This window comes from Muntiacus reevesi, chromosome 15, assembly GCF_963930625.1.
Source record: "Muntiacus reevesi chromosome 15, mMunRee1.1, whole genome shotgun sequence".
Classification (NCBI taxonomy): Eukaryota; Metazoa; Chordata; class Mammalia; order Artiodactyla; family Cervidae; genus Muntiacus; species Muntiacus reevesi.
Window position 1 is genome coordinate 39,096,750 of NC_089263.1, and position 24,565 is coordinate 39,121,314.

General features: G+C 38.9%; 2 protein-coding genes and 1 long non-coding RNA gene across 9 annotated transcripts in view; 1 reads left to right on the top strand and 2 right to left on the bottom strand.

Moving 5' to 3' along the window:
* The window catches only part of LOC136146856 (uncharacterized), a 35,437-nt gene extending 28,539 nt beyond the window's left edge, over positions 1-6,898 (bottom strand). Inside the window, exons 1-2 of the long non-coding RNA XR_010659087.1 lie at positions 6,787-6,898; positions 3,520-3,651 (exon numbers count right to left, since the gene is read on the bottom strand). This is a non-coding gene — a long non-coding RNA (uncharacterized lncRNA). The remainder of the gene's footprint in view (positions 1-3,519; positions 3,652-6,786) is intronic.
* On the top strand, positions 6,505-21,004 carry COCH (cochlin). Of its 4 annotated transcripts, none has more exons than XM_065905851.1 (12): positions 6,505-6,686; positions 7,633-7,683; positions 7,772-7,819; positions 9,890-10,046; positions 11,144-11,277; positions 11,768-11,830; positions 12,506-12,550; positions 12,649-12,796; positions 15,439-15,542; positions 16,250-16,476; positions 16,651-17,167; positions 19,638-21,004. In XM_065905851.1, the coding sequence occupies exons 2-12, from the start codon at positions 7,650-7,652 to the stop codon at positions 19,811-19,813; spliced, it is 1,653 nt and encodes a 550-aa protein (XP_065761923.1). In that variant the 5' UTR covers positions 6,505-6,686; positions 7,633-7,649; the 3' UTR covers positions 19,814-21,004. The 4 variants fall into 4 exon arrangements, with proteins under 4 accessions (XP_065761923.1, XP_065761924.1, XP_065761920.1 ...); XM_065905852.1 differs by lacking the exon at positions 6,505-6,686 and adding an exon at positions 6,731-6,789; XM_065905848.1 differs by lacking the exon at positions 6,505-6,686 and adding an exon at positions 7,176-7,273.
* A 1,890-nt stretch (positions 21,005-22,894) lies between these two features.
* STRN3 (striatin 3) overlaps positions 22,895-24,565 on the bottom strand; it is a 99,010-nt gene continuing 97,339 nt past the window's right edge. For all 4 annotated transcript variants that reach the window (XM_065905844.1, XM_065905843.1, XM_065905845.1 and 1 more), the window contains one exon: positions 22,895-24,542. In XM_065905844.1, coding sequence (XP_065761916.1) covers positions 24,373-24,542 — 170 coding nt within the window. In that variant the 3' untranslated portion in view covers positions 22,895-24,372. The remainder of the gene's footprint in view (positions 24,543-24,565) is intronic.

Consider the following 24,565-nt stretch of genomic DNA (forward strand, 5'->3'; position numbering starts at 1 on the left):
TTTAATGACACCATGGAGATACAATCAGCAAAATACAAACCATGAGGAAAGCTAGGGATAATGATCTGATTTTTCAATAAAAAGCAAACAGATAAAGAAAATTTTAAAAGATAGAAAACCCAAGTATCAGAAGAGACTTATTATCAACTATAATGTATAAATCTTATTTTGACCCTCATTCAGCAAATGATCCACTTAAATATAAAACTTGTAAGAAAACTGAAGTAATATAAACCTAAGTGGTTATGATATTAAGGAATTGATTATTTTTAGGTATGATTAAATACTAATGTTATATTTTAAAAGTTCCTAGAGATATATCTTTAGAGATTCAAGATTCAGATGTCTTAGATTTTTTTCAAAATAATCAGGGGTAAGGACACAGATGAAACAAAAAAGGGTCATAAACTGATCATTGTTAAAACTGGGCAATAGAAAAAAGGATTCACTGTAATGTTTTATCCACTTCTGGCATGTGTTTGGAAGTTTTTGTAACAATTTTTTTTTAAGGAAGAAAACGAAAACCCCAAATGCAATTCTTGAGTCTAGTGCATAATTCAAATTAGCTTTAGGCAAGTAATAGCTTTTATTATAATTAAGAAACTATTGATCTTCAATAACTCAACCTAAAAACAACTGAAATCCATGCTTTTCTTCTGCTATCCATGAAAACGATTTTCAGGACCAATTAAATTTCAAATAACTGTGACTTTTCAGGGTGATATAAATCTTACTGCTATATTTGTCACACTTGGCATAGTACTCCTGTTAAAGATGTTCTTACAGTGAAATGTTGGTTCAACAATTTAAATAATTTCAATTCTAAAATTTCTAAAGATATTGGACAAATCTTCACTCAAGCTTTCTTCTTTCAACGGTTGAAAGTGAAAAAAGTGTTAGTCATTCAGTTGTGTCCAACTCTTTGTGACCCCAAGGACAGTAGCCCACCAGGCTTCTCTGTCCATGGGATTCTCTAGGCAAGAATACTGGAGTGGGTTGCGATGCCCTCCTCCAGGGGATTTTCCGAACTCAGATATCCAACCTGCATCTCTATGTCTCTACATTGGCAGGCAAGTTCTTTACCACTAACACCACCTGGTAAGACCTTAATGAGATGTAACATAAATATGTTATTTGCTAAGTTATGTCCAACTCTGCGATGCCATGGAGTGCAGCCTGCCAGGCTTCTCTGTCCATGGAATTCTCTAGGCAAGAATACTGGAGTAGGTTGCCATTTCCTTCTCCAATGGGATCTTCCAGACCTTGGAACTGAACCCCAGTCTCCTGCATTGCAGGCGGATGCTTTACCTTAACGACCAAATGAAAATGTTTCTGCCTTCTTTAAAATTGATGTTGAAGACAACATCCTTTACATTTCCTGGAGCACTTTATACATGTTCCAAATCAAAAGTTTATTTTATAACTCACGTCCAGAAAAAGTTTTTCTTTTAAGGTGGTATAAATCTTTTTAATCATTCTATAAATAGTATAATGAATTTCTGGCTGTTGTTTTTTTGTTCTAGCCTTCCAGGAAACTCAAACATAAATTACTATTCTGTTTTTTTAAGTGTCCCCTACTTCCATTTTACATGATTTATAAATGTTTATATGAGTCATTTATTATAAAAATGTACCCTTCAGAATTACTAAAAACATGTCATTGATGCACAATCTCCAAAATAGGCCTGCATCTTATAATTTTCCCAGAAGCATGTTCTTCTTATTCAAAATTACACTAATAATGATATCTTATATCTTATTGGAGTTTAGATTTGACAAAATGTGAAAGTGTCTTCAACAACTGTAAATGTATAGGAAAATACTATTGTAGAAGAACATTAAAACTGGAAAAACTAGGGATGGAGTTAAGCCTTATTAAATGCTTCGACTTATCTACCATATTTCAAAGAGCAATTTCTCACGTCCCACCTTTTAAAAATTAATATGTGTTGAAGGAATTGGCCTTTGCTATACATAATTATTTGAAAACATTTTATATTCAGCTTATACTCTTTGTTCCAACAGAAAGTGTTATGCAAGCTTCACATTTCAACATTATTAATAAAAAATTTCCCAGAATCATGTGTATAAACATTTTCTTTCAGATCCTAATTATTCAACAAAGCATACTGGATCAATGGCTTCAAATAACCGTTACTGTCACTATCATTTGACCATAAATCAACCACATCTCCTGGGGAGGAGGAGAATAAACAGTCCCACAATATGTATATTATAGAAATCATTTCTAGAGTGGACCTCTGGAGCAAAGAGTTTGGGATCAGCACTAATGCCCATCTACTTTACAAGCTAATTGAATCTCATTAGGCTTTTCCTTCATAAAAATGTATTTTAGAAATTATTATTTGAGCTGAATGTTAATAATATGAGCAGAGCCTTTTGTGTTGTGTTTGAAATGCATAATAATATTTTCAAACTATCTTGTTATGCTAACCTATGACTATTGTGTTTCTCTTGAGGATGTACTAATTTTATAGCAGATTTCAAGGGCCATATATTCCTGGAAGATATTACCAGGCACTTCCCCCCGATGGATTTATTTCTTCTTTTTCCATATCCTTAGAGCCCTTGTCCATTTCCCTCACTTTTTAGCATTTAATCAAACCTTCCCATGTGGCTTTACTTGGCTATTGTGAGGGAAAAGACAATATAATCTGGTGGTTAAGGACAAGGGCTTTAGAAACCCAGATGGGTTCTGCTTTCTACCTATGTGACTTGGTACATGGCTTCTAATAAACCTGGGCATTAGTATCTTCATTTATGAAATTAGGATGGTACCCACCTTGCAGGCATGTTAAAAAGATTCTACGGTAATAGGTATGAAGAGCTTGACACAGTGTCAGGATGACTATTATTTCAACATTTTGGTTACACTTTTGCTGAGAACCAAATATGCAATTTTCTGGCCCAAACTGTGTGGTAGGGAAGAGGGATAAGCCATCAGCAGAAAATTCCCAGGACTGGGAAGTTATGGACCATCTTCTACCCTGGTGACTGAGCATCTAGTCAGGGCTACAGAGCATCATGCAAGTAGTTGGGGACATAGAGGAGCATAAGGAATGGTCACTGCCTTTAAAGAGCTTACAGCCTTTTAGACATGAAGTGCCACAAATAAAAAACAAAGCAATATAGAAATAAAAAGGGGAGAAGAGACAAATCTCCCTTGTAGAAAAATTCCCAATAGCTGATGTAGCTGCTCTGCCCTCAAGGAGGCTGATAACTCCTTACTACTTAAGGATACACATCCTCTCAAAGAGGACAATATGGAAACGGGGAACGGAGAGTAATTTTACCATAGAGAAACCTGACAAACACTGCCTCAGCCAAATGACCAAGGTCAACATCAACAGTGATAAGTTACGCCGATACTATGTAACCTTGATATGATGTGATGTATTACAGTACCTCTGTGGTCCTCCTTTCTGAAACACATAAACCCAGTCTAATAGTGAGAAACACGTCAGACAAATTCCAATTGAGGAACACTCTACAAAATACCTGATCAGTACTTTTCAAAGATGGTGAGGTCATCGAGGTCATCAAAATAAAGAACATTGAGAAAGTGTCACAGCGTGGAGGAGTCTAAGAAGATGAGCTGACTAAATGCAAGGTGGTATCCTGGATAGGATCCTGGAAGAGAAAAAGGACATTAGACAAAAACTAAGGAAATCTGTATAAAACAGCGACTTCAATTCATGTTAATGCATTAGCACGGGTTCATGAATTGTCACAACTGAACCATACTAATGTTAGATCTTAATAATAGGGGAAACTGAGTGTGTGACATAAAGGAATTCTACTATCTTACCAAATTTTCTATAAACCTAAAGCTGTTCAAAAGCCTAAATGTATAGGGTGTTGGTCAGGACTGACTGATATCCCTTTATTAAATGAAAACAAAATACCAACAAGAAGAACATAAAAACTTCAGGGTAATAGCAGATTCATACTTAGGTAAGAACAAAACAGAGCGGATCTACAAGCTATAGGTTATTTATGTAGACAATGAGCCATATCCACTCAGAGATCCATTTGATGCTCTTCTTCAGAAACTCTACCAGGGCTATCAGCAGCATCCTAAAGCCTGAAGATGCCACCTAGGATATCAGTTTCAGAGGCAGCCCACTCCCTTCTCAATGCCAACCCATTCTGTGATCGGACAGCATATGTAGGAAAAACTGCTTTTGAAATTGAGCTTTCAAACTTTCTGTTAAGAGTTGTTTTCAAACAACCATCAGGCCAGAAGATGCTTTCATGTTTTATTAGGGGAACACAGTAGGCACATTTAAGATGGAATTGTAATGAGATCCAACCAGTCCATCCTAAAGGAGATCAGTTCTGAATATTCCCTGGAAGGACTGATGCTGAAGCTGAAACTTCAATACTTTGGCCACCTGATGCAAAAAGCTGACTCATTGGAAAAGACTCATGCTGGGAAAGATTGAAGGCAGGAGGGGAAGGGGATGACAGAGGATGAGATGGTTGGATGGCATCACTGACTCAATGGACACAAGTTTGAGTAATCTCTGGGAGTTGGTGATGGACAGGGAGGCCTGGCATGCTGCAGTCCTTGGAGTCTTGAGCAACTGAACTGAACTGTAATGAAATGATAATGAAAGAAGAATGAAAAATTAGAACTATTAACTTAACCTCTAACACTGACCTGAGTATTATGCCCTCTGAGCAGTACATTAGAATCACCTGGAGAACTTTAAAAACTCCTCATGCCCTGGTCCTGGCTCAAATCAGAATCTCCAGGGTGGGGCCCAGGCTTCAGTACTTTTTAAAGCTCCCCAGGTGACTGCATTGTGCAGCCCAGTTAGCAGTCCTCTGCTCTACAGGGAGTTAATCTAAACTCTGAATATCAAATACTCTTAATTAAAGCTGGATTAAACCAGGCATCCTGGGAGTACAAAACCCTGAGATATTACTCAGTTGAATATAAAACGATAATTTTAACAATTTGTCTTTTTAAGTCAAATGTACACAGATTTGACTTTCCCTCTTCTTCAGATGTTTCCACAGCAGAAGCAATTACCTCTTAAGTTCAGATCTTTTTTTTTTCCCCTCAGTATACTTAAGGTGAGCGTGAGGTACAAACTAACTGAGAATAAGAAATCTCATCCCCATTCCCCCACCCTCTGCCGTTGGCCTTTCAAAATAGAAAAATAAAGACTTCTCTTAAATGTTTCAAAACAAAATAATTAAGATGTATCTTTGGGTAAATAACCCATGAAACCCAATGAGGTATTTCCTTTATTTTTTAGTAGTCACAGACTCAGGGTCAGTCAGGAAAATAGTTGCGTAGTTCTGATTCTGCCAAATGGCTCAGCGAAATTACATCACAGGAGGGCTATGCCCTGTGGGAGCTCTGAATAGCATGCACCCTTCAGCCATGTGCCTACTGCCTGCTGAGCTGTGGAGTAGTAGCCTTTTTCCAAGACGTGAACTCTTCCTAAACAGATAAAACAGCATGATGACAATTTGCCCAGCCTAATTGGAGGAGCTTATCCAAACCTGACAGAGGATGCTCAACAAACAAGATAAAGACAGCTTTAATTGTCCTGAAGGCTTACAATTCCTCCCAAGCAAAGTATCGGTGGCAGCGGGTAGACAGCTGGGTTTCTGAGAAAAGGGTAGCTCTTTCTACCATGAGAGGGATTAAATCTTTAAGGCCGCCTCTTCTCCTAAAGGCATTTAGATAGTAAAGGGGAATGAAACGAACCCTCCCTCACCCCTCGCCTGGTCCGATACTGACTCATTTCAGATGGAAAGGACGGCGGTAAAACCAGGACAGCACGTGGCTTCCAGGTGGTGGTGATATGTTTGTTTCTGAGGTGTAGGAATACTATTCAGCAATAAAAAAGAAGGGAATAAAAAAAAAAGGGAATAGGTGTGCATGCTACACATGAAAGAAACTCAAAAACATGCTTAGTAAAAGAAGTCACATATTGCATCGTTCCATTTATATGAAACACCAGTAAAAGACAAATCTTTAGAGACAGGAAGTAGCTTGGTGTTGTCTAGGGCTGAGGGTGGGAGAGACGGTCGGTGGCCAACGGCGTGAAGGGGTCTTTTTGGGGATGGACGTAAACTCTGGACTTAAACTTATTAAACATGGTGGGAGTTACTGAAAAGGGATGGATTTTATGATACAAAAATTACTGGTTATTCTTTAGACCTAAATAAAGTTCTATTCTTTGGACAAACAAAAAAAAACTTTTAAAAAGACGAAAACGTGCCACCTCTGCTGGATCTGGGAGTGGATTCCTCAGGGGTCATGCAAGTCACCTGTCCGTCACTTACACGCCCCATGAATTCTACTTTCTCCCGTTTCCTCACGTAAAAGTCAGCAGGGTGAGAGAAACAGAGGGTGTTAAGCACGTTCCCAAATCTTAAATTTATGCAACCACAGCAGACATCAGGACTGGGAATTTGAAAGGCAGTCAAACACAAACGCTTCCTAATCTGGAAAAGAAGAAAAAGCACTTGTGATGCAGAGTCCGGGCTCCAGGGACAGTAGACGGAGCCGCCGGAGAAAAACCGACTCCGGCAGAAGCCAAGTCGGGAAACCAACTCGGGAGGCTGGATCCCTAAGATCCGAAAGATAGCCAGTCCGTGGACGGGGTTTCTCCCGAACACGGGGCACGCGTGATCACACCCAGGTTGGCCTGACTTTAGAAGTACACCGTGGGAACAAAGTAGGAAGTCTGCCGCCGCGGGAGCACGAAGTCGGGAAGTTTGTTTCCGAGGCCGCGTGTGTACCTGGTAGCTCTCCTGGGGCCCAAGGCCTCCGCGTTCGCGGCGCCGCCGCTCCCGCCGCGGGGACCACTCCTCCCCAGGCCCGAGAGACAGGCCGGCTCCCTCGAGCCCTGGAGGGGTCTCCACACGTCGCGCAACCTCCCTGCCGGAGCGCGGTCCCGCCGCCGTCTCACACGCGTCCCGAAGGCCCTGACGCCTGCTCCCCCGAGGTCCCCGGGCCTCCCCCTCCCCCGGGGATGGACGCGGCGTCCCGGTGGCCGAGCCCCGCGCCGCGGGGGTGGCGCCGTGGCGCTGCTTCACCCCGGGGCGGGGCAGGGAGGAGGCGGGGGTGCTGGCGGAGCTGGACGGCCGCCACCCGGCCCCCGGGGCCCCGCTCGCACCCGCTCCCCGCGCGCCCCCCGCACAGTGCTCATGCGCGCGGCGCAGCCTTTATAGCCGCGCGGGAGCCGCGCTTTCCGCACTCGGGCGCAGCCGGGCGGATCCGACTCAGGTGCAGAGCCCCCGGCGTCCGGCGTGGGCTTGAGGGTCCCAGCAGCCAGCCACTTCTCTCTCCCCTCTGTCGCTCCCAGTGTGTCTGTCTGTCTGTCTTCATAGCGCACGCTCCTCCTGGTCCGGGGTTGCACCTTGATTCTGGGTTTGGCTCGGTTTGCAGCCCGAGCGTCGCCTCCAGCTAGAGAAGGGGGTACGAGCCCCGGGGCAGCGGCCTCTCTGGGCTCCCCCTCTCCTTGGCCGTCCCTCGGTTTCCGAGGAGTGCGGGGGCGGGGGGGGGTGGGGGAATCCCGCACGCGCGGGCGGGCGCGGTGGGGGTGGGGACGCAGGGGTCTCCGTTGCATTCTCCGTCTCTCCCAGGTCCTCGACCACCAACCATGTGGGCATCCTGGATCCCGGTCCTCTGCCTCGGTGGGTACGCGCCCCTCCCCGCCCCCTTGCCCTCGCACCGAGCGCGGTGGAAGCTGGAGTCAGCCCTCGCGCTGTCCTCTCTCCGCAGGTGTCTGCCTGCTGCTGCCGCCGGAGCCCGTGGGCAGCGAGGGAGCCGGTGAGTTGCGGGTCCCGGCTCGCGGAGCAGGGCTTCGTCCGGGTGGTGGGAGGGGCTGCGAGCGGAATCGCGCTCAGATGGAGCCGCTGGGCCAAGGCCGGGTACCCGAGCATCAGGGCGCAAGGGCTGGCGCTGCTGCCTGGCTTACCCCGTTCATACCTACAGCCTGACTACTCCAGCTTCCCCGTTTGTCCCTCGCGACGAAGCTCCTGGGGTCCGATGGGGACAGTCTTCCCAAGGTGCGGAGAAGCCTCCCACATTCCCCTTCCCCCCAGCAAGCCGAGCAGACTGTCAAGGCTGGGGGTATTCGTTGAGCCCCACCGAGGGACACACTAGTCCCGGGTGTTCCGCGGCGTTTGGGATCAGGGAGAAGCCTTCAGACTGTCAGAGGGAACAGAGAGAGAGAGAGAGAGATGTTTCAGGCTTGAGAGACAGGTCGTTGTCCCATCTCGTTTGACCCTCTTTCTGTGTTTCCAGGAATGACCCCCTATAATAGCATCTATGGGCTCATTTAACATTCGAGAGAATCTAAAAATAGTTTGTTCCTCATCTAGAAGTCCGAGTAAGGATGTGTGATTCGGTGTATTTTATAAAATGTAAAAAGCAGACGGTCTTTTCAAAATCTATCGTTTATTTTCCTTGAAAGGAGAAATGAAGGTAAGTATTGCAGAGGACTGTATTCAGCGCCCCCTGACACGCACACACACACACTAAACTCAGAGCTGGCAGCTAAAGGCAGAGCCTCTCTGGTGCGTCCGAAACTGGGAGGTAGGATTGAGGCAATTCGGTAACAGGTTTGAAGCACATAGTATGAGGCTGCTGGTTTGGGTAAGGATTTTAACTTGACCGGCAATCTAGAGTGTTTCAGAGCATTCATAGTCAGCATTGTACTTTGCGTGAAGTCCTGCCTTCCCTTCCATGGACGTATATAGTCCAGGGTACAGCTTGGCACAGAGAGCTCTTAGAAGAGGCTCCTTGTTAGAGGTAGGATACTCAGTTGGGCATATGACCAGATAGCATTACTATCTTGGGGGAAAAAAAAAATTTAAATTATTAACATCTGTTTCCAAAAGGTTTGCATAACCACAATTTCCAGTGTTTGGAAAATGGTATTTAATAACAATATTTAATACTTTAATCAATTTAATATTCACAGCAAATTGATGAATTAACATGTTTATCTTGTTACATGTTGCCAAGGGCTTGTCTCTAACAACTTTTGTAGTAATAACTGGGATTATTCATCAAGTTGATCATGTAAAACCTCAGTATTATCTGAGCCACCAGGGAAGCCCTCAGTATTAACAGTGCCTTCTAAAACTGCATTCGCTGCCTGATATATCTCCCTGCACAGATCTGGAGCAGAAATAAGCTGGTTCAATTCAGATAAAAATGTTCTGTTCTGAAGGGGCCTAACTTCTCTGTTTCCTGCCCTGCAGGAGAGGTAGAATTTTCCTTGAGCTGTGTGACCTTGGGCAAATTAACCTCATGGCTTTATTTATTTCAGCTAAAATGAATGGTTGAGCTAAATGGTGTTCTTTAAAGTGAAGCATCTTTTGACTGATTTGATTAAAATATAATTTTGATTAAAATATAATTTTAACGCACAGCACTTGACGAAAACTGATATAAATGGCCCTCCGAAGTGAAGGATGACTTGAATTTGTGTGTGTCATGAAAATGTTCCTCAGAGGTTCAACCATATTTAATAACTTCACCTCAGGCAACTATGTACACAATTGTAATCAGAGTTGAGATTCCTGTATTTTTTAGAATGAATTATTAAATGGCCAATGACTAACATTATTTTCTAGTTCTCATATATTTCCAAACTAATAAGAACTGAGAAAATTCTCCCATTAGTCTTTATAGGGTCTGAGGACTAGATTAATTGGAAAACTTATTTTTGACTTGCTAAAATCTGGAATGGTGTGGAACTATACCTAAGTCAATATTCTTAAAAGTGTAGAAATTAGGAAAGTAAAATTTGAATTTCACATCCTAGTTCCCCCACCACTACTCACCTAAAAGTCCCAAGAATGGTTATTACATTCTCTCCTTTCTCTTCAGTTCCCATCGCTATCACATGCTTTACCAGAGGCCTGGACATCAGGAAAGAAAAAGCAGATGTCCTCTGCCCAGGCGGCTGCCCTCTGGAGGAGTTTTCCGTGTTTGGGCACATAGTGTACGCGTCTGTATCAAGCATATGTGGTGCTGCTGTCCACAGGTAAGCTCGGATACACCAAGGGGAGAGAAAAACAAGTGTGATTATTTCCTTTCTCTCGTTAGCCATCTGGACACCCCCTCCCACCTGTTCTTTCTTTTGGTACCAATCTTGGCCATAGAAGATGGATACATTTTTTGAGATTTTCCTGGATCTCCTTGCATCACCAACTACATAAGGGAAGCTTTCTGAATAAAGGCGAATTGCATTATTATTGGATATGTGATTCTTCTTGTGATTCTAAAACACTCTTAGGGCTTCTCTGGTGGCTTAGATGGTAAAGAATCTGCCTCCAGTGCAGGAGATCTGGGTTCGATCCTTGGGTTGGGAAGATCCCCACGGAGGAGGAAATGGCAACCCACTCCAGTATTCTTGCCTGGAGAATCCCATGGACAAAGAAGCCTGGTGGGCTACAGTTCGACTGTGACTCGTGGGGTCACAAAGAGTCAGACACCACTGAGCAGCTAAGCACAGGAAAGATTCCTAACCATGTACTCTATTACTGAGTTTTTACTATACGGCAGTCATTATTTTAACTTCCAAGACAACAGTACAGCTGTGCAAGGTAGATACAATTTTACCCCATTTTACAGATGAGGAAACTGGATTCAGACAGTTGTCAAGTATCTCGCCCAAGGTTACCATTGTTAGCAAGTGCCAGAGCTGGGACTGAAACCCCAGGTCTGCCTCCAGAGCCCATATTCATCACCACTCTGCTATCCTGCAAAAGAATGGCCAGGATGACACTTCTTTTCAATGAAGTCCAAGGACAGGTAGTTAAGTTTTTTGGAAAACTAAGAAAATCATTTGATGCTCTTAAAACTCTGATCCTCTGAGCTACATGTAGGGAACAGGATACTCCAAGTGTGTCCTTATTAACACTAAAGAAGTTTAACAGCACAAAACCATTTCTTTGGGCAAATTTTGTACCTCTGCAAGTTTTTAGAAAGGTTGACAGTTTTTAAAAAGGTTGATGGCTTCCCTGCTGAACTGTTTTTTTTAATTAGTCAGAGCAATAGATGCAACATAGCAGTATAAAGTCAGTCAAATGCCCCTGCAAAAGTTTGGATAGAATCTCAGCTGCTATTCTTGTGTTGCAGGGGGGTAATTGGCAACTCGGGGGGACCTGTAAGAATCTATAGCCTGCCAGGTCGAGAAAACTATTCCTCAGTAGTTGCCAATGGCATCCAGTCTCAGACGCTTTCCAGATGGTCTGCTTCTTTCACAGTGACAAGTAGGTACAATTAAATTGTTCTTACTTTTGCATAAATATTTTCTCCCTAACCCCAAAAATGTTCTCTGCTTTTCTCAGCTCAAACTCTTTGACTCTGATGGAAAAACTTGTGACCAAGCCTGGAGAAGTCAACTATAGGTTAAAGTCAGGGGATATGAAGGGTCAGGGACACACTCAAACCAAACTTGGGTGAATGGAGGGAAAAATCATCTTGCTGCCAGAAGATGGCAATAGAAACTTGAATCGCCTGCAGTCAGAATGTCCCGACATTGAACAAATAACCGTAACAAAAGAATGAGTATGAATTCATTTTATGATGACCTCTTAAAAATATGACAACAGTAGATGCATTTTGGTTCTTTGAAGCTACATGCAGCAACTACTCCTCTAATTGCCACTACTCTATTACATTTATCATCCTATAGAATTCATTATTCTTTGATGGTAAAGAAGGAACAGGGAAAACATAGTCTTCTTTTTATTTTAACAGAAGGCAAAAGTGGTACCCAGGAAGCCACAGGACAGGCAGTGTCCACAGCACATCCAGCAACAGGTATGAAATACAGAGTCTGTCTCCTAGCTGCCTGGCACAGCATTGGGAAGTTACAAATAAGTGTTACTGACAGAAGCTCTCCTTCTTTTTAAAATACTGATATTAAATAAATACAAAGCAAGTATCTCTACTGGTATATTAAGTAGGGAAACTTTCAGTGTTATATTTAAAATTCCTTATCCTTTATTTTCATTGGTAAACTCTGGTACCAAATGTTCTCTTGAAGTCCTACTGTTTCTCTCTGATTTGATAAGCTATACCTGGAAACTGGTCTAAGTATCTTGAACTTCTCATTCCATTTGTCACATAAAAAATAAATGAGTGCTTGTCTGTCTTAAAAATAGCCAGGGATCGTCCTTTCAAAGACTGTGACAATTTAAAGTTAAAGAAACTAAGCACATTAGAATCTAACTCTGAGTTTCCAATCCTGCCTCAATTGTGGATTTGGGATATCAAAGTCATGGATCGGGGGCACATTAAATATGTAGGTCTGCTACAGTCCTGACTGCTTTTTGGAGGCGTTACTTCCTTAGTCCAGAAAATCATGAGGGAAATGATTTTTTTTTTTTAAGTTTTTTCAAGAATGCGACTCCTTATCATGAGCTTTGTCCATGTGGGTTTCCTTCTGTGGAACTGTCTTCCTGTTGATAATGCCAAGTGCTTCTTTTGTTTTAGGTAAACGACTAAAGAAAACACCGGAGAAGAAAACTGGCAATAAGGGTAAGAGTCTGGATATCCATTTGGGAATGTAACATTTTTTCTCTCTCCTTTCTTCCTCTTGAAACTGCTAATGGAAAGATTTGTTTGGGTGTTCACAGACTGTAAAGCAGACATTGCGTTTCTGATCGATGGAAGTTTTAATATCGGGCAACGCCGATTTAATCTACAGAAGAATTTTGTTGGGAAGGTGGCTCTAATGTTGGGAATTGGAACTGAAGGACCACACGTGGGCCTTGTTCAAGCCAGGTACCACCCTTGAGAAAATGGAAGGAGACGTGAATGATGTCTTGAATGACAACAAATGATCCTTTTAGTGGGTACATTCATTTCAGTTTGGTATAAACATACTGAGTTGCAGACAGTCTGGATTCTCACTGTAAAGTCAGAATCTAAGACTGCCTGAGCAGACTGGTAAATGCTTTCTCTTTTGGAATAAAAGGATTTCAAGAATTACATGCTACCATTTGAGGACCAGAAGGCAGGCTAAAGTCTCATTGCTCACATAGATTATCTCTGCACATCTACTTTGCTCAATTCCTAGTTTCTCTTCACTGAAGGAGGAAGCTGTGATGTTTATTTCTCTTCCCTATCCTGTTGTTTCTCTTTTTAGCTCTTTCCATATTCCCTTGATTGGCAATCTGAAGCTTAATCTTTTATTTTATAATAATATATACTGATGTCTTTTAGGATTATAATATGCTTATTAGAGAAAGCTTGAACAACATATAAAACACACAAAAAACAAATTTCCTAAATATACCTCTCAAAGATAATCAATATAAAATGTTGTATTTCCTTTCAGTATTTTAAGAAAATATTTGATTATACTTATGTGCATTTCTTTTTCAAAAGCTCAGATTATAAAAATATCTTAAAACCTGCTTTTTTTTATCCTTCACTATTTTGAACATTTCATATCACAAATATTCTTTGAAAAATGAGTATGTTCCTTAGCATAATTTATTTAACCATTCTATTGTTTTTTCACAACTGTCCTGTGCTGAACATCCTGTGTCATCTTTGTGCCACCTCTGATGAGTTCATTAGGCTAGATTCTCAGAAGTTAGATTGGGTCAAAGGGTTGTGACATTTTTAGGGCTTCTGATACAAAGTTAAATTGTTTTCTAAAGAGTTGATTCAGTTTAAACTACTCTCAGCAGTGTGTAAGGGTGTCACTAGTAGTATTACAAATATTTATATTTCATTTGTTCTTATGTTATTTTTTTACAATTGGTTCTTAATTTAGATAGAATTTTAACTTTTGGTGTTTTTTGGCCACACTGTGTGGCATCTGGGATCTTAGTTCCTCAACCAGTGACTGAACCTACAGCCCCTGAAGTGGAAGCTGAGAGTCTTAATTGCTCGATCGCCAGGGGAGTCCTCTAGATAGAATTCTTTTGCTGTGAGAATCTTTACGTTTGTTGTTTTTTATACATAATTTAACCACTGTCCCCCCGAAAAACTGAGCTTTTTATTCCATTTGTGATATCAATTTATAACTTCAGACAAATATTTCTTTGATCTGTATGTTAATTCTAACATTTTTTCTACAATGCTTTGATTATAGTAGCTTTAGCGTACATTTTAACATCTCATAGGGCAAATTCCCTTCAATGTTTTTCTTCTAATATCTTTTCTTTGCTGTTTTTACCCAATGGTTTTTCAAGATGAAAGTCTACACTACTTTGTAGACTCATACAAAGACTAGCTTCTCTATAAATTTTCTGCTTTATGATTTTCCTATTTTATAAAGAACATTAAATAGATAAACTATGTCAAGTTTAAGTAGAATAAAAAAATGTCTCATTAAGGATGCACAAATAAGACTAAACTACATAAATAATTTGGATAGTTGCAAAATGACCATAAAAATGAAAAAGTTATTCATGACATCTGATTTTGTGACCCAACATTATATACTAGGTATGCAGAAATCATGCCACCAGAAATGCAGGAATACAGTGAGTGCAATACTTGTCCTTCAGAAATCTTGACTTAATGGCAATTGATAATGCTAAGATCTTAAAATATTGCACTGATGAAATTGTGACTTATCTAAAAGCTAAACACAATAAATTATGCTGTTTTTACTCAACATGGGTTCTAATGAACAGAGTGGTTATAAAAGCTGAAATTTATACTATGTAAATAGTAAAATTTACTATTAAATCTAAAAATCTCAAATCTATTAAAATATATGTAATTCTAAGATTGGCAAATGTCAGTATCCTCTAAGAAAAATTCAGTATTATAATACTTTATAATTTGTTTGCTTGTAAGTTCCCTCACTTTAAAAATGTTGGCCTTGGTGTCACTGAAATTGCCTTGTCTGATCAGAGAACCGGGTTAATAGACCCAGGCTGTTCAGAGCTTCCAAGGTCCCTCCCTGAAGCAGGCCAGGCCTCACACCCACCTGTGATTCAACCATCCAGTGCCCAACTCGAAAGATTTTCACTGCGCTCAGTGCCCTGAGCCACTTGGTCCAGGTGCTTCATGTAGTTTAGGAGTCAGGCAAACCTGAATTTTAAATGTGGTGGTTTGTTTGTTTTTTTTTCTAGGTAAGTTACCTAAATGTTTTGGGCCTCCATTTTTTCATTTATTAATTGGGATAATAATTTCTACCTTACAGAGTTATGAAGTGAGATTAGACTTGTAGCAGGTATTTAACATATTACTCAGAATCCAATAAACCCTCAAGGTATGGTTTTTGTTACATTTCTGAAAGAACCCTAAAACTTCAAGATGCCATACCTCAGTTGCCTGTATGCTGTGGAATTAAGAAACTTAGGCATTGTCCAATTTACAGGCTTTTTAAGAGGTACATAATGTTCCTTGTTTATCTTTCCAATTCTCTCTGAATAACTTTTTCTTTTTTTTTTTTAACCTAGTGAACATCCTAAAATAGAATTTTACTTGAAAAACTTTACATCAGCCAAAGATGTTTTGTTTGCCATAAAGGAAGTAGGTTTCAGAGGGGGTAATTCCAATACAGGTAAGTAGACTTTGGTAGCTGGGGAGTGACACAGAGAAGGTTATGAATGATCAGACACATAAGACAGTGTTTTGCTATTTTATATAAGCAGATGTGAACCTCTTCCCTCTGGAATTGATCTTGGTTAGGTCTGCACTTGATCATCTATTTAATTTTTAATGGAAAACGTACCAAAGGGTTTACTGATATTGCTCATGAGACAAACAAAAACATGACATTGTGACTCACAATCCTCATATTAGATAGGGCAGATGTCACATTAGAGAAGTACCTGTTTAGAATGTTTAAAAGAAATGAAGATCAACAGACTCATCTAATGAATGCAGATGTGACAGAAAGAAGAACTCTGGACCTTCTGAGGGGAGAATTCCTGTTCTGAGTCTGTAGTGGTACTAATCAGTCACTAAGGGGCTAGATGGAGAGAACAGGTACAGAAGTGGGAGTCAGTTCTGTGTTTCTGACTGGTGATTGATGTAAAGAAAGGAAACGTGAGGCTTCTGGGAGGTGATGGGGGGTGCAGTGTGGGTTGTGAAGACAAAAAAATAGGCCTGATGGAAAATTAAAGTTTCCCATCCAATGCATCTGTTAAAGAATTGAGCTCTTTGTAAGTTAAATTCTTAAACTTCAAAGCATGAAGTTGGTACAGGGACAGAGAAATGTCATTTGAGCAGTGGTGCTGTTCTAGTTTGCTTCTTTTTCAAACCTAGGAAAAGCCTTGAAGCATACCGCCCAGAAATTCTTCACCGCAGACACTGGAGTGAGAAAAGGGATCCCCAAAGTGGTGGTGGTATTTATTGATGGCTGGCCTTCTGATGACATCGAGGAAGCAGGCATTGTGGCCAGAGAGTTTGGCGTCAATGTATTTATAGTTTCTGTGGCTAAGCCTATCCCTGAGGAACTGGGAATGGTTCAGGATGTTGCATTTGTTGACAAGGTAAAGAGTTGAGAGATGTCTGTTATAGTAGTGACTCAGTTTTGGACCTCAAGGGGTAGTGCTGACTGGCCCATATCTGGATTAACTTTGAACATTCAAGATTTAACGTTTTCATAATTTTAAAGAAACAAATTGTAATTCCTTTGGGTATCTTTTTTGTGTCTCTCCCATTAGGCTGTCTGTCGGAATAACGGCTTCTTCTCTTACCACATGCCCAATTGGTTTGGCACCACAAAATACGTGAAGCCTCTGGTACAGAAGCTCTGCACGCACGAGCAGATGATGTGCAGCAAGACCTGTTATAACTCAGTGAACATTGCCTTTCTGATTGATGGCTCCAGTAGTGTTGGAGAAAGTAATTTCCGCCTCATGCTTGAATTTGTTTCCAACATAGCTAAGACTTTTGAAATCTCAGACATTGGTGCTAAGATAGCTGCGGTACAGTTCACCTATGATCAGCGCACAGAGTTCACTTTCACTGACTACAGCACCAAAGAGAATGTCCTAGCTGTTATCAGAAACATCCGCTACATGAGTGGTGGGACAGCTACTGGGGATGCCATTTCCTTTACTGTTAGAAATGTCTTTGGTCCCATGAGAGACAGCCCCAACAAGAACTTCCTGGTAATAGTCACAGATGGGCAGTCCTACGATGATGTTCGAGGACCTGCTGCTGCTGCACATGATGCAGGTAAGGTCCATGCCCTTTGTATGGGAAGGGAACTGGGAGGGTTTCAGTCAAATTTAGGGGTAAATATAAGCTTAAATCTTGTTTGAACATCTACAGGATGGCAGTCATTGGTCTGAGTTTTCCCCAGTATTAACTAATTTCATTGTCAGAGCAGCCCTACTAAATCTCATAGATAAGGAAACATACTCAAATCTCACCTAGTAAGTGATGAGGCCAATATTAAAACCCAGGCAGAGTATTAAAACCCCAAGGGATTGGGTGGTTAAGGCTCTGTGCTTCCACAAGGAGCACAGTTCTGATCCCTGGTTGGGGAGTTAAGATCCCACATGTTGTGTGATGTGACCCAAAAAAAGTAAAGGAAAAAAATAAAAGATTTTGTAATCCTCTAAAACAAACCAAACCAAAACAAAAAACCCAGGCAATTACAGTTTTATCATAGCTTACTACGAATCTATTTAATCATTTTTCCTAACTTTTACTTTTCAATCTGGCATGGATTTTCTAAGATCACCAATAAAGACTAATCCTATTCTATTTAGATTTCCTTTTTAGAGTCTTCCTCCCCCACCCCCCACTTTGAGATAATGAAATTCTATTATAAAAGGATATAAAAAGTTTCTTTTTCTTACCCTAACCTTAACATTACTGTTGGCAAAGACCACTAGTTCATGAAAACATTAATTTAAGCATGTGTGCTGCTGAGATCAAACAGGCCAACAAAAAGCTGAGATTCCCTTTCCTGGGATAAAAACTGAGTGATTGGGAGTCCAAAAATATTTAAAATACAAAACCGCTAACTTTGGAGGAGGGAATGAAGAGTGTTGCATTTTCCTATACTCCTCTGTGCTTCCTTTTCTCCAGTTAATTCCTAATGATATTTCCTACTTCCCTGGTGGCTCAGCTGGTAAAGAATCCGCCTGCAATGCCGGAGACCAAAGTTGGACACAACTGACCAACTTTCACTTCACTTTATACATTTATTAGCACCTCTGCTAATGCATTTGTGTACTTTTATAGGTATTGATATACTTTTATAGGTTTATTAAGTAGGACAGATAATGGATACATGAAATTTTATATATACATTGGCTTAGTTCTGTACATCTGGCTTAATGTATTCCTCAACTAACTTATGGTGAAGATCTGTTTGCTATCATACTCCTTAAAAGTATAGCTTACTCAGTTTATGCTAACAGGATTGGATTTAGGCTAAATAAAGTGAACTAAATAAATTCAAATATATCCTCCCTATATGATTAATTGAACTTAAGAAGTTGGGCCACACTATTTTCATGAAAGTTATTGTTATAAATCAGAATTATTTCAAGCAGCTTTTACATCATCTAAACCTGCTTTATTTATATCTTAAGTATTCACAACTCTGAGTACTTTATATAGTGAGGAGGAGGCTGAAGCTTTGGATAGGAGGGGAGTAGCTATTTTAGAAACTCTCAAAACTTTATGGGGATTTCACTCAGTAGATATAGATGGTAGTCTCCATTTCATAGATCTTTCTTTCTGGATGTTTTCATGTTAATATTTTGGCCATGTTACATGGCATACAGGTTCCCCAACCAGGAACTGAACCTTCACCTCTTGTAGTGGACATATGGTCTTTAACCACTGGACTGCCAGGGAAGTCCCTGGCTGTTTTTATCAGAAAACTTTTGCTTTGAGATTAAAGACTTTTTTTTTTTTTTTAAACTATTGGCCAGTTTGCTAATCTAACACATACAGAATGAAATGGGAGAAAGTTTTCAACAGACTAGTCATCATTCCCCAGAAAAGAGCTTTAGAAGACTTACCTTATTTGTATGCCACACCTTCTGTGTCCTTCTTTCTTGCTGAATCATACTGGCCATGACTCCAGAACGAGGATTAACTGAAGTGATGACACCAGGTAGTCCTTTCTCATGCCAAACTCAAGAGGGGAAGTTTTCATCATTTCATTAAATGTCTGTTCTTGTTTTTAGGTTATGAGGTAAAGAAAGCTTCCTTCTCTAACTGTGTACTGTCATGAATGGATGTTGAACTTTGTTATCAAATTTTTTCCTTTCAGTGATCATGTATTTGTTAAGATGGTAAATTACATTGATGGCAAAACTTCTGGTTCTGACTAAATTGGTTAGCCAGTCTCATTACAATGACTGTTAAAAACCTACCCAAAAATTTGATACAGGGGATTTACTTGTTCAGGCATTTTAAGGCAGTTTCGTGTGCAACTGTGTACTTATGTGTGAAAAATATATACATGTAATTTTATGCTCCCCTTGGTTAGGAAGATCCCCTGGAGAAGGGAATGGCAACCCACTCCAGGATTCTTGCCTGGAGAATCCCCATGGACAGAGAGGAGCCTGGTGGCCTACAGTACATGGGGTCGCAAAGAGTCGGACACGACTGAGCAACTCATGTTGTAATTTTATGCAACTGTAACTTGGTCTTAATTCACTTAAAAATACTTCCATTGTAGGTATCACCATCTTCTCTGTTGGTGTGGCTTGGGCACCTCTGGATGACCTGAAAGATATGGCCTCTAAACCAAAGGAGTCGCATGCTTTCTTCACAAGAGAATTCACAGGATTAGAACCAATTGTTTCTGATGTGATCAGAGGCATCTGTAGAGATTTCTTAGAATCCCAACAATAATCGTGACATTTTGACAACTGAAAGAAAAAGTGCAAGGGGATATAATGTATAAGTTGTATTCTAGTAATACTGAAATACTACATAGCATACGAAAATCAGAGAAAACTATTATATTAAAGATGGCAAAAATGTAAGCAAATAAGCATTCATTTAAAGATACCTTCTAATTACATTTTAGGCTTGATTGTTCAGAATGCTTCATAATCACGATCCTTAGAAACTCAGGAAAGAGACAGTGTAGATTATTAAGAGTTCTATTTTAACATGCATATTAAATGTATAAATATGCAAATTCTATATAGCTCAATAAAAGAACTTGATATTTAGACTGAACGCAATATTACTTCTCTAATTATTACATATGTAAGGAAAATGAAAGACAAATAGAAAAAAGCTCAACTTAGTTAAAATATATTTTGACCCAAGTAGATGTCTTAAAGTCAATCAACAATATAGATGTTACTTAATACCCTAAATTGGAAGCAGTTTAGGTTATCAAGCCTCTTTTGTATTTTCATAACTTATACAAATATCACACTGAACAAGACAGCAGCATTTGCCTGGTATTTTTCTATTTATATCCTTAATTTTATTGTGTATTGATGTACTTGGCTTGTACTCTAAAAGTCATCGATGTATTGAAAAAAAATTAGGTTGGTAAAGTTTTACTTACCACTTAGAAGCATTTAGTTTTAAAGAAAAGCACATCTTCCAAACAGCTGAACTGCAGGAAAAACTATTTAAGCAATAAAACAGCTAGTGACTTAAGGTGTCTGACTTACTATTCTGTGTGTCTCTCCCTAGGGCATGGTAAAATTTCTTTAACATTAACTACTTCATGTGGAAAGACCAACTGAGCTTCTTTTTAAAATCATGCAATAAGACCTTATTTTTTAAAATTATTTATTGAATGCTGTCTGTTCTAGGTATTATTCATAGCCAGTACCAGGTTAAACAGTAGGAAATACTTTTGAGTACTTGGTTCAACAAAGTTGTTTTGTAATTAACAGTATTTTTACTGTTGTGAAGTTGGTTCCTAAGAATAGTGATGCAAACTCCCTTAATGTAACTATCATTACCCCACCAAGAACTCTCCCCAGATAGAAGTGCTGTCATATTCTATCCCATCTTCTCTAAATACCGTGTTTTCTATTTCCTCTCACACATACACTGATCCTATCTGAAATGGTTTACAACCACCCAAACCAGTTAACCTGGAAAAGATGTTAACTGGTTGGAATATTACTCCAATAAATCTTTTGAATTTAACAATTTTAGTTTGTGTAAAACAAATGAAAGGGCTATGTATCAGAGGCAGAAGTGAAATTGTCTTTGACACTACATAAAAATTTGACAAAAGGAAGAATGCAAAGTCAATGACTCCCCTGACCACCACCCCCTACCCCTTATAAAGCCACAAATATGACCAATTCATGTAACAAGAACTTTCATTTAGCAACAGAAAAACAGGTTTAACATTTTTTTTCCACAATAGACAACTTTCAGCTGAGAAGACCAATCCTTAAAAAATTTAAACAAATGTCCAGGCTCTAGTCATTAGCTTTTTTAAAAATTTTACCAGGAACAAAAGTTTTGAGGTAAACAGGGAAGCTTATATTTTGACTTGAAGAGCAACAAGAGAGCATAAGTGAACACTTTAAGTTACTGTCAACTTTTTAGAAGTAAACATAGTCAAGATAAAGGGTTAACAACTAAAAGAGGATTTTTAAAACGATATAATTAAACTGCAGGTATGCCTATTATCAATTATGCTAGCCCATTTATAACCTTTACTGTATTAAAGGAGACCTTGGTATTCAGTGGATAACTTAGAAAATATGAAAAAAGTACATGAATAATATGAAAATATTAAATACTGAAAAAGTTAACACGTGAAAGTCTGTATATAAAAATATTCTTAAACTTTACATATAAATCACCATTTAATAGTCAAATGAATCTACATAATTTCCCGTAAGTCACAAACGAAAGCACACAAAATGAAAATAAGATATTCTTTTTGCATCCTTTTAGTCTCTTCCAAATGTTTAATATTGTAGAGAAAATACAACCAAAGTAGATAAGAGAAAAACATATACTGATACTGTTTTTATGCATTTCAGTTTTAATACATTCCAAAAATGGTGAATGTTTATGCATTGCCATAATGATAATCACATTTCAGTTAAAACAGTAATCATTGCCTTGGAACAGCTGCCAGAAACAATACTAAGCTTTGGAAAGCTTGCTCTTCAATTATTTTAAAAACAAAGGGGTGGGGGTGAGAGGAAGACAAAAATGCACCTCTAAGTTGGATCTTCAACTGAGAAAACCAAAACCCCAGTATTTTAAGGAAAACTTCTGCAAAGTTTTAGTGTTTCACCAGCCATGACTAAAATTGCCACTTGAATTTTTATGGTAGGTGGCAAAATATCTCAAAGTATGTATAATGTATTATTATTTTTTGCAGTAGGCATTCAAATAGAATAAGATGCCTACTATTAGGCATATTAAAATAGAATTTGCCAAATTTTTCTAATGTTTTCAAAGTTTTCTAATGTTACCTTCTAATTCCAATTCCCTTCAAAAAAGGATATTACTTGTTGAAGGGAAAGTTTAAAGATACTAATACTTAACATCACTTATGAGGATAAGTTTTAATTAATGAATAATACAGTTTATTCTCTGCTGAACTCTTCTGTGGGAAATATGTTTGGCTAGATAGGAAAATCAACACTATTAACTGAAATTCAGACTTAATAAAGTAGTAGGATATCTTAAGGATATGATATAAAACTGCATCTGCAACTTTTTGGGGGGGATATTTTTAATTATCTAAACTTCAATAGAAGATTTTCTCTTTAAATCCCCAAATGGGGTGAAATACTTATAAAAAACATTCTTAATAGTATTAACTGTTATAATCTTGTTGAAGATTATCAATAAACAGTACAAAATTTAAAAGAAGAGCATAAAAATGAAGGACTCACTGAGAAATCATCTCCATTACCTAGTTTAACGATGGAGAGTAAAGTATTGCACTTTATTATTTAACACAAAATAATGTAGCCAACAGTAACATACAGGTACACAATTTAATATTTATTATATGCATTTTATATACATTATTTTTCAACAGCGGTACGTTCGCTATGTGGTACAATCTTAAAAATTTGCTGATTCATAGTTTGTAAAACAAAAACCTTACAAAACTCATCAAAACTCGCAAACGGATCAGAAAAGTTTTTTGGAAGACTAGAAAAAATACTTTATTGTCTTAATCATGCATTACACAAACAAAATCTTTAGTTACACCATAAAATTAAGCACATCTGAAAAAATAAAACAGGGGTAACTAGTCCAAACACAGCAGATTTCTGTATCCTGATTCAACTATTTTTGTATCCTATTTGTATTTCAAATTTTACTCCAAATACTTTAAAACAAGATAGTTTTGTCTGGAATCATGGTAAACCAAGATATGTATCTAGGGGGAGTCACCTTGGTTTGTAACTTAAACTATAAAATATTCCATTTTTAGTCTATTTTAGACTATCAAAGAGTTCCAAAATAGATATACAGGTTCCTTTAGCACATCAATAAAAGGATATAAAGACCAACAAAAAGTGAAATAAATAATAGGCTATTAGCAAGATGGATAATCCTTGATAAATAAACTTGTAAATACAGTAAGATGTACAAAATATCACATAGTGATAGGATGCCAAGATTAGTTTTTTTATTTTTTATTTTTTAAGAGTTCATTTGGAGTACTAAACCCCACCGTTTCATTTTAATACACTTAATAGTCCTTGGTTTAAGAAGACAGTTACGTGATGATGATGGTGATTTAGCATCTTTATGGAAAGACTTAGCTGAGCTGTATTATGCAAAAGAAGGAAAGAGTGTGGTTACACGGCAGCGGGTCAGTGAGATCTCTGTGTTTCAGGGTTGTATAATGCAGAAAAACTTCAATACAATCTTGAGCACTGTTGTGACAGGCTAAATATATAAAAAGACTTATAAAAACTAGAATTTTATCCAAACATTTTGTGCAACTAATGCTAAAATATCTTAAGTTAAATTTTCTTTTTTTATTTTTTTTAAAGCAAAATAAGTTTAAAAGGGAATCTGTGGCATTCAACCGATAAACAGAAGATCACTAAGAGATGAAAAAAGCTACTCTTGGAGCTCACTTCCCCCCAACAAGAGCACCACATTCCTAACCCTAAGGCAGCACACAGAGTCCAAAACAAAAGTCTTTTTGTCAGATCAGACTCCACATTGGCTTAGATACCTAAAAGACAGACATACGCTCAGTTCATATCCAGTACAGGCCACAAATAATGGAGTCCTTTTTTTGTCCCACGAAATACAGTAATTACAATTAAATTAATGAGCCTGACATTAAGATGTGATTTCCACCAATTTATGCCTGCCCAAATAGCCTTCACCAGGCAGATCATATGTAGTGTCATATCATTAACTTTTTTGATGGCAGTGATGCAGACCCTTTGTGTCCAAGCAAATCTGCTGTTATGATGAGAGTTTTTGTTGATTCACACAAATACTTTGGCAAGGGCATCAGCCCCCGCACTAGCAATATATGCTTTTGATGGATGGAAAGCAACATCATAAATTGATTCATCTAGTTTCTTCCTATGTGCTGTTATTTCCTGCACACATGTCTTGCTGTCCAAATTCCACAATCTAATAGAACAGTCATGGCCTGTAAAAGAATAAATAAAAAAT